Source organism: Rhincodon typus, chromosome 10, assembly GCF_021869965.1.
Source record: "Rhincodon typus isolate 14 chromosome 10, sRhiTyp1.1, whole genome shotgun sequence".
NCBI lineage: Eukaryota > Metazoa > Chordata > Chondrichthyes > Orectolobiformes > Rhincodontidae > Rhincodon > Rhincodon typus.
This window is the reverse complement of record NC_063341.1, coordinates 17,077,682-17,089,298: the sequence shown is the minus strand read 5'-3', so window position 1 is coordinate 17,089,298 and position 11,617 is coordinate 17,077,682. Positions and strand designations below refer to the sequence as shown.

The following is an 11,617-nucleotide window of genomic DNA, read 5'->3' as shown; positions in this document are numbered from 1 at the left end:
ACATGTCCATCCTGGGCCTCCTGCAGTGCCACAACAATGCCACCCGAAGGTTGCAGGAACAGCAACTCATATTCCTCTTGGGAACCCTGCAGCCCAATGGTATCAATGTGGATTTCACAAGTTTCAAAATCTCCGCTCCCCCTACTGCATCCCAAAACCAGTCCAGCTCATCCCTGCCTCCCTAACCTGTTCTTCCTCCCACCTATCCCCTCCTCCCACCTCAAGCCGCACCTCCATCTCCTACCGACTAACCTCATCCCGCCCCCTTGACCTGTCCGTCCTCCCTGGACTGACCTATCCCCTCCCTAACTCCCCACCTACACTCACCTTTACTGGCTCCATCCCCGCCTCTTCGACCTGTTTGTTTCCTCTCCACCTATCCTCTCCTCTATCCATCTTCTATCCGCCTCCCCCTCTCTCCCTATTTATTTCAGAACCCCCTTCCCCTCCCCCTTTTCTGATGAAGGGTCTAGGTCCGAAACGTCAACCTCTCTGCTCCTATGATGCTGCTTGGCCTGCTGTGTTCATCCAGCTCTACACCTTGTTGTCTCAATAATTAACATCCCATTTTAGAAGCTGACAATAAGTGACAAATTAAGTAGATTTTAAGGTAAAGGCTGGTTTTCCCAGCTATAAAAAAGCTTGGGTTTTTTTTTCAGTGATTTTGGATTGATCTCTTGTTACAGAAGTTTAGCAACACAGGAAAAGCCAACAGTGGTCAAATAAATTGATAATTGGCCCACAGAACCGAATATTGCCCAGATGAATCAAGCTTTTAGAATCAAAGTTTTTTCAGGGCAGGTTACATTACTGCACAAATTTGGGAAAAGTCCAATTTTTAAGTTATTTCTTGACTTTTAAAACACAACATTTTGTAAGAATTAGAGATAGTAGGAGCTGCAGATGGTGGAGAATCCGAGACAACAAGGTGCAGGGCTGGATGAACACAGCAGGCCAAGCAGCATCGTAAGAATTATTGATTTTCAGTTATTAGTTATGAGTCCCCCAGTGATTTTCTATAATTAGCATTTAATTTGTTAAAATATAGAGAATACTAGGAAATTTAATTTTACATTACCTGGTGTAGGCAAGTTATGTTTTGTATAATTGTGATTGCGCTTGAGTACTGCTTTAGTTTTATTTATTCTCAATAGCGCTTTGAAAAATGTACAAGGATCTCTGACCATTGTTGATTTTCAAGTTTTCCCTTTTATCAAATTTTGCTTGATTAACACATCCATCGACTTCACCGAACATGGATTCAAAGAAAAGTAATAGTATAACAAAAAGCGAATTGATGTGACATTGCTTCTGTAATGCTCTAAGTTACCAGGCAAGATTTTAGCTGGCTCCATTGATTGAAACTAGGACATTAGTGCCACAAAAATTATAGGGACCGACATATAGTTACCTGCTGCTACTTTGAGCTGGCTGCTAACTTATTTAAAAAGCCCAACTGTTTCAGATGGTAGGTTGTTTTGATAAGGAAGTTGAAGTCCTATGATGTACGCAATGTCCATTGCTACTTGCGAGCCAACTGATCTGAAATGCATTGTAACTCGCTGTCCACCATTCCCAGTTGTTCAAGGGAAGTGGACTAAAGATGTAGGCTATTTTTTTTGCTCTTAGGTTTGCGGGGCAAAGGGGACATTACTGTTTCTGTGTCAGCCACTGCTGCCTTTGATCTCTGACTCCTTTGAAATTGATATCACCTTCTAGCCTTGAAGATGTCCGATATTGTGTTGATCTGGTATTGGAAAGTTACACTTTGGCACCTGTCACCTCAGCATGGCATGATAGCAAAATGACTCACTGTGCAGGTGGAGAGACAATAGTTCAAATCTGCCCCATTATGTTCTCCCCTTTCTCATGAAGCATCAAAATCAGATCGAAGGACCAAATGCCTCCAGATTAACCCTAGTCCACTTGAATCTTTGCTTGCACAGTCTTAAATTATGTCTTAAAAACGTTAACCAGTCTGTTCTCTCCACAGATGTTGACTAACTTGATGAGTCTTTCTACTGTTTTTGACGGTTGTTAATTAGTGAGTTGTTGTGCAATGTTTGTTTGTGTGTAAAAAAAAGCTTACATTTTGACATTGTTTTCAATTAAAACAATGATGGAAAACTTGACTTTCAACCGTCAATTGGTGTGCAGGAAAAAAGCGAGAAAAAAATGCCACTTTTATCAGAGATTTAACAGAATGGTTCAGTTTTTACGGTTAGTAGCAAAGGGACAAGGACGCTGAAGAAAACTGCCCTCAAAAGTTTAGCAAACTCTGCAGCACGAACTTGCTTTTTCAGTATCAATGTCAATTTGATGCTTTCGATAGAAATTTTGTAACTTCCAGCAATGAAGGCATGCTAATCGACTAATCAATACTGAAGCATTTTCACAGATAGCAAAGTGGATGTAAAAAAGCAGGGTGTACAAATCACTTTTAAACCATTGGACAGAACGCAGATTAAATCTTTGGACTTAGAAAATTAAAGATGAAATGTAAATATCGGACTTTAGAGAACATTTACAGAATATTTAAAATTTACAATGTTTACGTGCTGGTCTAGGAAAATAAACGTTCATACTTATGAATTTATTTTTCAGGGCCATAAGGTTGTTCAGGAGAAATTATGAGTTTGTGCACTGTTTAAAAACAGCTACTTCTGTTTGAACAAGGGTTAACTTAATAATTGCTCTGTCCAGCTATAATAATGTGCAAATAGTTGAAATTCATGATAAAGCAATTAATTTAATTGATTATGTGTGCAAAGATTGCAAATGTACGCTCTGTAACCAATTCTTAAATTTTGGTGTTTAACTGTGCATGTGCTGACCTCAGAAATTGCCATCAATTTTGCTCAGTAATAACGGTGGAGACTGGGAGCCTCACTGTTATTGCTGCTGCAAATTCCAAATCAATGCCAGAATTGCTCTGACATCCTATCAGTACATCTTTGTTTTAAATGTTGATAAGAATTGTACAAACATTGTCTCAATAACTTTGGATTAATTGTTAACCTTAAAGTATTGACTTTATATAGCTCTAGGGCATTCTGTTGCATTTTAATTCATGATACATCCAGAGACTGTTGATAAGTTGCATTAATTTACCCTGTTTCTTGTCCAAAAGCCTAGATGATCTACTAAGATGTGGAGTGACATTTGCTGCCAATATGGTTGTGGTAGACAAAGAAAGCACAATGAGTGCTGAGGAAGATTACATGGCAGATGCCAAAACGATTGTAAATGTGCAAACGCTATTTAGGTGAGTGTTACATCACTACATAAAAGGTTGTAGTCTTAACTTTTAATGGTAGTATTGTGAAGTACCTAAGTCTTCTAACATTCAAAGCAACAACCCATTATTTGTTCGCTATAGATGCACTGGTACCAAAATAGGCTGAAAAAACTCCAAATGCTCAGAAACCAAATACCAAAATAAAGGTTCTGGAGGTGCACAGAGGTTATGTTACAATCTAAAATGGAAAAAGATGGGTTACAGTTTCAGGTTGACACTTCAGATACTACCTGACTTGGTCTGCGATTTTGTTCTGTTTTCAGTTCAATGGTACAATAAGTTTAATTCTACACTAATAATTGTACTTAATGCACATTAGCAGCAAATATGAAATTTGTTATTATTAATATGAAATTAATTAAAGCAAATTTCGGGTTGAATGGGAAAAGAATCAAATCAATAAATATATTTGGATAATAAAAAAAATCAATTTGAGCTGATATTGAGTATAAAGTACTGCTTTCTGCTAAAATTGCCACCCTATTTGAATGTTGTCCCTTGTGTGATTCTGTCACTTGGACATTAGATGCTTCTTCAGTGTACCCTAAAGTTAACTGTTTATTACTGGGAAAATTCTGCAGCAGAACCCTAGCCCTTGTTCACACAATGGTATTCCTGCTGACTTGTATCTTTTCTCTAACCCAGGATCTTTGGCATGTTAATCTATGTGATGATTGTTCAGAGATAACAATATGGGCAGCATGAATTACAACTATTAGTTTCAGCTAACAATTTTGATGAGATTACCTTGAAGGTTTGCGTCCAGATGCAATACATTAGCCTACAACATAGCAATCACTACAATGATTAATCAAGACCAGATCTAAAATCTATTGTTATTAATGGAAAAGATTCTGCAAAGATTTGTACCACTGTTTAATTGCTACCGTTGAATGGATGCAAAGCATTTTTGGGTGTACGTTGATGTAGTTTGGGCAGTGTAACTTGGCAACATTTCTCAGTTTGATTCTTGAATATACCAAAGTCTTCCATTCCAGGAAGCTGTCCCATTGGTTTGATGTTATACTCTGTGCAATACAATGGCACTGCAAATCTGTTTCTTTTAACAGTCTCATTTCATTAATTGATGTTTCTGGCAGTTAAATTTTATTTTTGACGGCTTCCAATTGAGTCAAATACTAACTTTCATTAAATTTTAAAATAATCTACCCACGGAGAAGAATTTTGGAGATCTACAGACTTTGTTCGGTGAGGTGTGTAGAAGCAGAGCCAGGTAGTGGGGACAGCTGGAGTTCTTGTTATCTTCCATTCTACCAGCGGTGGTGAATGTGGAGGATGATTGTCCCTCTAGAGACCAGCTCTGCCGGTCCAATTAACAGGTTGATTCATCCAGTTTGGGAGGTCAGCTAGCTCAATTGGTTGGATGGTTGATTTGTGATGCGCAGTGATGCCAGCAGTGTTGCTTAGATTCCCATACCGGCTGAGGTTGTGATGAGGCCTGTGACCCTCAGGTTAAACCACCACCAGTCAACTCTCTTTGATGAGGGAGAGGCCCTGTGGTCCTCTGGGACAACAGGGACTTTACTTTGCCTGTCCACCGCTGGCATTTTACCATCGCTGGCCGAGCCCTCTGCCATGTAGACAGACCAGCTGGTGAACTTTGCCAGCTTTTCTTTGGCTTCTGGTTGGTGGCATGAGGGCGGGAAGCTATGCGCTCTTTGTTCCTCCTCAATGAAAACTCTGTGTGGTTCACAGAGGGTCCATCCAGATGAAATGCATGCCACCCCACCGCTGCCACCTTTAAAAGTTATTGCTTTCACGAACCACTACCCCAGATCCCAAGGTACCCGATCCCACTTAGCTTGTCTACAAGTGCAACTTACATCAGTGTTCTTTTTGGCAATGTGCAGTCTTAGCAATGACCACTGTTCTCAGTGGCACTGCTGGGACTAAGGAGCAGCAGCTCCCAGAGACACACACCCACCCTGTAAAGTGATGGAAGTCCCAATAGCAACTTATGAACTGCACGATGGACACCAAATCCACCTGGCCTTCTGCCATGTAGCCAGTGCAGCCTTCCCCATGCCTCTGGCTCATTGTTTGCCCATAAAATTGAGCTCGCTGCTTGCACGTGCAGAGTTGCAGAGTGACATTGATAATTTCCTGGACAAGTGGATTGCCATTTTTTTGATGCAGAAGTTGAGAATGGAAATTTTGTTTTCGAGCATTCACTTTGCATTGTGGTACTAATCTGCCTAATGACAGATTTGTGGATGAGTGTTGGAATTAGTGTTGGATTCCTCCAGGAAAAATTTGGCACAGACAAAATAACATCCTCCCTATATGCCCCTTCAGTTCAATTATGTACAAATCTATTAAAATGATTGATTATTTCAAATACGTCTCTCTGCAAATATGGAAGGTCCTCTCCTGCCTGTGCCTGAGCCTGAGCAGGAGCCTGGTTTCTGCCAGCCCTTCACATGCCAGCAGCCTGGACCATTATTTCATCAGCGGTTGTGGAGCTCACGCAGTGAGACCCTTGCTGGATTGTGGTCCCACACTTTCTATACTCAATGTTCCAACTGAGATGTCAGTATCTGAGCTGGGGATGGGGGTGTTGTCAGAGGCAGCCTTTCCAAAGTTTCCTCTGCTGCCTCAATATTTTCTTACTCAGAGGTTGAGAGGCACCTACTGATGCAGCAGCCCATTTCTCTGCTGGGATCATGGGGCATCTGTAAGAAATGAGCGAGAGAAGCTGCCATGATCGGTGGCTGGATACTGATAAAATGTTAATGCGAGCATCGCAGCAGAGTGAATGAAGTGCAGCAGTTGGTAGGTTGGCAGAACGTGAATGTTTCCGCATGCCCACAGGAAGTGATCCACATCTTGTAATGTGAGGGGCAGGATTTTGTCCTTATTGGGTGCAGAGCGTATTGTCTGGCGTCCCTCGATCCTGCCTCCCTCTGGTGTATTTTGGAATGTCTTCTACTGGAATGAGAGATAGGGAGGAATTAAGTGAAGTGAAAGTTGTTGACACAGCTGGTTCAGCTGGTCTTAGTGGTGAGTTGATCTGAGGGACAACGCAATCTGGCAAATGGCACTAGGTCAGATTGAGATATCTGGTTGGCATGGATGAGTTCTATGACTCTGAGTGAGTAGGCAGTGCAGATACCATGCAGTATTCGCGGTGTTGTTGGGTGGGAATGAGGTGAAATAGAGCAAGTGAGGGAAGATATTGCATGTAATAATGAAATTGGCAGAGCATGAACCTGGATGGGAGGTGGGAACAGTGGCAGAGATAGAGTAAAGGTGAGATAGCAGAGGGAAGAATGGGCACTTACCCCAGTGGAGCAGAGAAGGTCAGTGACCTCCTTGGGGCACGGCTGGCCATTCCTCCAGAGCATGGACACAACACCAACCTCGTTGGTGATCTCCAAACAGGCTGCCAGAGCATGGCCTTCTCTGCTGGCCCTCCCAGCAAGAGGACATCCTTTCTCTGCGTCACCCCATCCACCAGACATGATCAAGTCACAACATTGGGTAGAATTTCTGCTTCCCTGGTGCAACGTGAGAAAGGTGGGAAAATATGGAGAGAATGTAAAATTCAGAATCTCAACATTGAGAAAAATTGTTGCAGTTTTCCCCTTAAGCTTTAAATACCATTTCAGATTCTCACCATTTAGTGGTGACTGTCTTATTTCCATGCATTTGAATTTCATTAAGTCCACAACATACCATACTTATAGGACATAGATATACATTTAGAGAGTATGGAGCTGAATATCGGCCTGGGAGATATAGAACTGTGCACTTCGCTACAACCAGGACAATAGCAGTTCACCACTACTGATGTTTCGTGTTATCCGCCCAGCACAATCCCTGTGCTAATATGTTTCGTGATTCAGTTTAGCTAAAAGTCAGTGATAAGAAAGCTACCATCTTGGAGAACTGTACGTTGTTGGTATATCTCCATGGCTTCTCAGAAAAGTCTTTAATCCCAATGCACAGTGAATAATTTCTCCTTAAAGCTTAATTACATCTAATTTATTTGCTCCATATCCGATACTTATTTAATACCGTGCTTCATTTAGATAGAGACTAAGAAATTAGAAGTGAAAGAACACAAAGATGTCGCTAAACCATAGACCCACATCTGTACCTTCTCTCATAAGACAACCCCACCCAATGTTTCGTATGTTCACCATAAATCCCTCTTCAGGATTAAATTCAAGTTGTATCTTCAACCTTTTAAAATGGAATCAATACTGTAGAAACATGGGTTCAATTCCCACACTGGTTGAGGTTACCATTGAAGGATTCTCCTTCTCAACCTCTTCCCCATACCTGAGGTATGTCTCAGATTAAACCAGCACCAGTCGCTTCTTCAATGAGTGAGTGACGTTATGGTCTGGTAAAACTATGGTAACCTTACCTTTTATTGTAGAGTTGTTTTTGCATAACTATTTCAACAATTAAAAAATCCCTTACAAGTCTTACAGGGTTTCCTTTTTCACCTTCACTTGTTCTTACTGTCTGCTTCTGATTAATACGATTACTGCTCTGGTTAAGCAGGTTTAATTATTCTTTACTGTTTCCAGATAGCAAATAAATATGTGTAATTTAACACTCCTGAATGGTTAGATTAAATAAAATTCCAGCTTCAGAAACAGAAAAGGAAAATCATGATAAAAAGAAATCTGTTAGTAAGAAACAGTACTTAACAGAATTACATTTTCTCCAAATTAAATTGAATAATTTTTGTTATTAACAGGAACTAAACGTTTTTCATTACATCTCCAGAGGGTAGTTTTATTTTTGTTAAATTGGTGCTGGATTTAATACAAATTAGAAAATGATTTATTTCACTGGATATTTTAATTTATCTCACTGCTAATCAGAATTACTTTTAATTATACACTTTTGGTTACCAAATTGAATTATGTTCTGCCACAGGTCATGTGGAGTCCAAGGCCCTCCTCACGTTGTCCCAGTAATGCTCCTCAACCAAAGAATGAGAAAAACACTCACTGTGCTAAGTGCAGATTTTATGTTTCCCAAATGCTATATTCTTATGATTTATGTGAGAAAAAGCATGGCAATTACTGCAGGGCTTGGCAGATTGTATACAGTGCTTTAAGATGAGTCATTAAGTTATGACTGAACAAGCTCATTTTACTCATGGCTCTTTAGAGACCATAGACTTTCAGGCCATCTGTCTTAGCATTGTGAAAATCTAGGGGCTTTAATCTTGCAATTTAACATTCAATGCATAAAAACATCTTAGATTAAAGCACAAAGAGGGTAAATCCTCAAGACCACCTGTCTATGAGTTTCCTTATCATGTTTCTAAAAATGACATGTTTTCTTCATTAGCTTCCCCACGATAGCCATCTGCTGCAAGGCAGTACTGCTTAGAAATCCAACAGAGCAATCAGGAAATTAAATATTTAACCCATTTTTGATAAATCTATGTGCACTATAAATACCTCTCTGAATGAGAACAGCCAGTGATTTCAATGAATGTGTTTAATGTGCTATGATGTCATCGTCCCTCCTTCAAGTCATGAGGGAAACTGTTTTTGGCCAGACAGCCTTCCATCATGCAGATGTCCTGAGACCAATTTTACTTCTGTAACTGTGAAATTTACTGAAATACTTTAAGATTTCTTCTGGTTATCATTAGAGCTTGCTATTCATAAAAAATGCTCTCATTAACAATGCTTTATTCTGGTCCTAAATCCCTTGCGAAAATAGTAATTCATGTTCAGTTTCTATAAACTTAAAACTTAATTGTTAATAGAAAGGAAAAAAACACCTGGTTGTAGAGTTAATGAAGGACAGTGGCAACATACCTTTCAGTCATTTTCACAAACCTCGATTTTTCTCCTAACCTTAATGGGGCTGGGGACCAACACTGAAACAGATGCTAAAACTGGAGTGAACTGTCTTCTTGAAATTTTCACTGATATTCACTTACAATCAAGCAATCTTTAATTTGATTACTGGCTCAGTTGAGTCATAAAATAATGTTTAGTTGAATATAAAATAATGTAAGATTGATGATAAAATAATATGGTTTATATGAAAGTTTGCAGTAAATGTAAACATAATTATTTTCAAATGGTATTTTAGCGATTGCTACATTTTTAAAATCGAGCCCTTGTAATTTGAGAACAAATATATTACTTAAATACACTGAGTTGCTTTCTCCCTTTTTTTGTTTGAGAAAAAAAAAACAAGCTTAAATGTACATCTATTGCCTTGATTTTTGTGTGAAGTTGGAATGTGTGTTCTTCATTCATTTATCATAGTGATTGAAACTACGGGGCCCATCTGCCAGCCCCCACCATATCCCAATCTGCAAATTGACCTTTGGGAGTTTGGCAGACAGCCATAAGAACAAAGTTTCGCTCAGTTCTGAACATTGAACAGCTGCCTCACTGAAGTAACTGCTGCTTATACAAATGATCTCACAACTTAAGTGATTAAGATGTGTTAGAAGTCTATTCGCAATCTCAGCCTCCCATATGATGAGATTGACCTCGTATCAGATGCACTGCTTATAATTTTCCAATTTTCTGGATTCTGGAATACTCCCAGCAGTTTGGAAGTTAGAAAATGCAGCAATGCTATTCAAGAAAGGAGAGATAACGTAAATCAGAAACTGTACACCAGTCGGGCTAATGTGTCATTGGGAATGTGCTTCTATCTATTTTTAAGGAAGTCTTAGCAAACCACTGAGAAAATCAAGTAATCAACCACTGTCAAGGCAATTTGAAATAGCTGAGAAAGCTCCTTAAAAAGGAAAATCCTGTTTGACAAATTTGTGGGAATTTTTAAGAATGTGTCTGAGAGGTCAGGTAATGTGGATTTCCAAAAGGAGTTCACTAATGTGCCACACAAAAGTGTAATACAAAAACAAAGGACTCATGGAGTTAGAGGTTATACATTAGCATGCTGAGAGGATTAGTTAATCAACATGAAGAATAGGGATAGATGGGACATTTTCAAGAAGACAGGCTTTAATAATTAAAGTGTGTCACAGCTGTAGTGCTTTAAAAATTGCACTGTATGTTTTGCCCACTTAAGGCTACCGTATCCATATACCAGTAGAAAGATTCCAGAATGAAGGAGCCCATGTTTTAATAAGCTGTGTAGTTCTGATTCTGAATGATTCCTGCTAGATCTTACAGTTTCCTCCTAAAACTGCAAAACTGGGATGGGTGTTGGGGCTTCTGCCATTTCCAAGTCACACCTGATCCAGGGGTGTTATGATAATATTTCTCAACAGGTTGATTTAAAAAAAAAAGGTTAAATTAAAATAAAAATTGCAAACAACACCACAGACCTTGCCAAGGAGACAGAGGGTAAGGTATCTCAGTTTGTGTGTGGGGAAGAACTGCAAGCTGCTGAGCAGAGTGTTTGAGGCTGCAAAGACATATAGACAAGTTAAGTGAGTGAGTGACAAGGTGGCAGAGGGAATATGTTTTGGTGAAGTGTAGGATGATTATTCATGAGAGTAAAAATAGGGAAACAAAATGTTTTGAAAAGACACAAAACTTGTCAATTTTGATTTTCTGTGACATTAGCCTGCAGGTGCAGCAAACAATTAGGAAGGGAAATTGCTTGTTGATCTTTTTTTGCTACGGGATTAGAATTTTTTAAAAATTGTTCACGGGATTTGGACAACACTGGCTCGGCTGATTTTTATTACTCAGCTCTAATTGCCCTGGACAAGGTTGTGGTGAGCTGCTTACTTAACCTCCTGTAATCCTTGGAGTGTCAGGACACCCACAATGCTGTTGGGAAGGGAGTTTGATCCAGTAACAGTGAAGGATTGGTAATACAGTTCTGAGTCATGATGGTGTGTGCCATAGAGGAGAACCTGCAGGCGGTGGTATTTCCAAGCATCCACTAGCATTGTTCCTTTAAGTGGTAGATGTTGAAGGTTTGGAAGATACTATCGAATGAGCCTTGGTGAGCTACTGCAATGCATCTTGTAGATGGTGCATGCTGCGGTCGATGAGAGTGAATGATAGGGGTGATGAACGGGTGCTCATAAAGCAGGCTGGAGCTGAGATCCTTGACCTCCAACCACCACAGTCATCTTCCTTTGTGCTATGTATGACTCCAACCAGCAGTGAGTTTCCCCCTTGATTCCCATTGACTCCTGTTTTACTAGAAGTCCTTGAAGACACACCTGGTGAAATGCTGCCTTGATGCCAAGGGTAGTCACTGCAAACTCACCTCTGGAGTTCAGCTCTTTGGATTATATTTGGACCAAGGCTGTGATGAAATCAGGAGCTAAATAGCCCTGGCATTTCAGACTAATAGCTTAAATGAGCAGGTTGTCTTTTG

General features: G+C 39.9%; 1 protein-coding gene across 1 annotated transcript in view; it reads left to right on the top strand.

The window, feature by feature from the left end:
- LOC109929875 (potassium channel subfamily T member 2-like) overlaps positions 1 to 11,617 on the top strand; it is a 636,785-nt gene that overhangs the window by 387,446 nt on the left and 237,722 nt on the right. Inside the window, exon 19 of the mRNA XM_048602052.1 lies at positions 3,136 to 3,265. Within this exon, the coding sequence (XP_048458009.1) occupies positions 3,136 to 3,265 (130 nt within the window). The remainder of the gene's footprint in view (positions 1 to 3,135; positions 3,266 to 11,617) is intronic.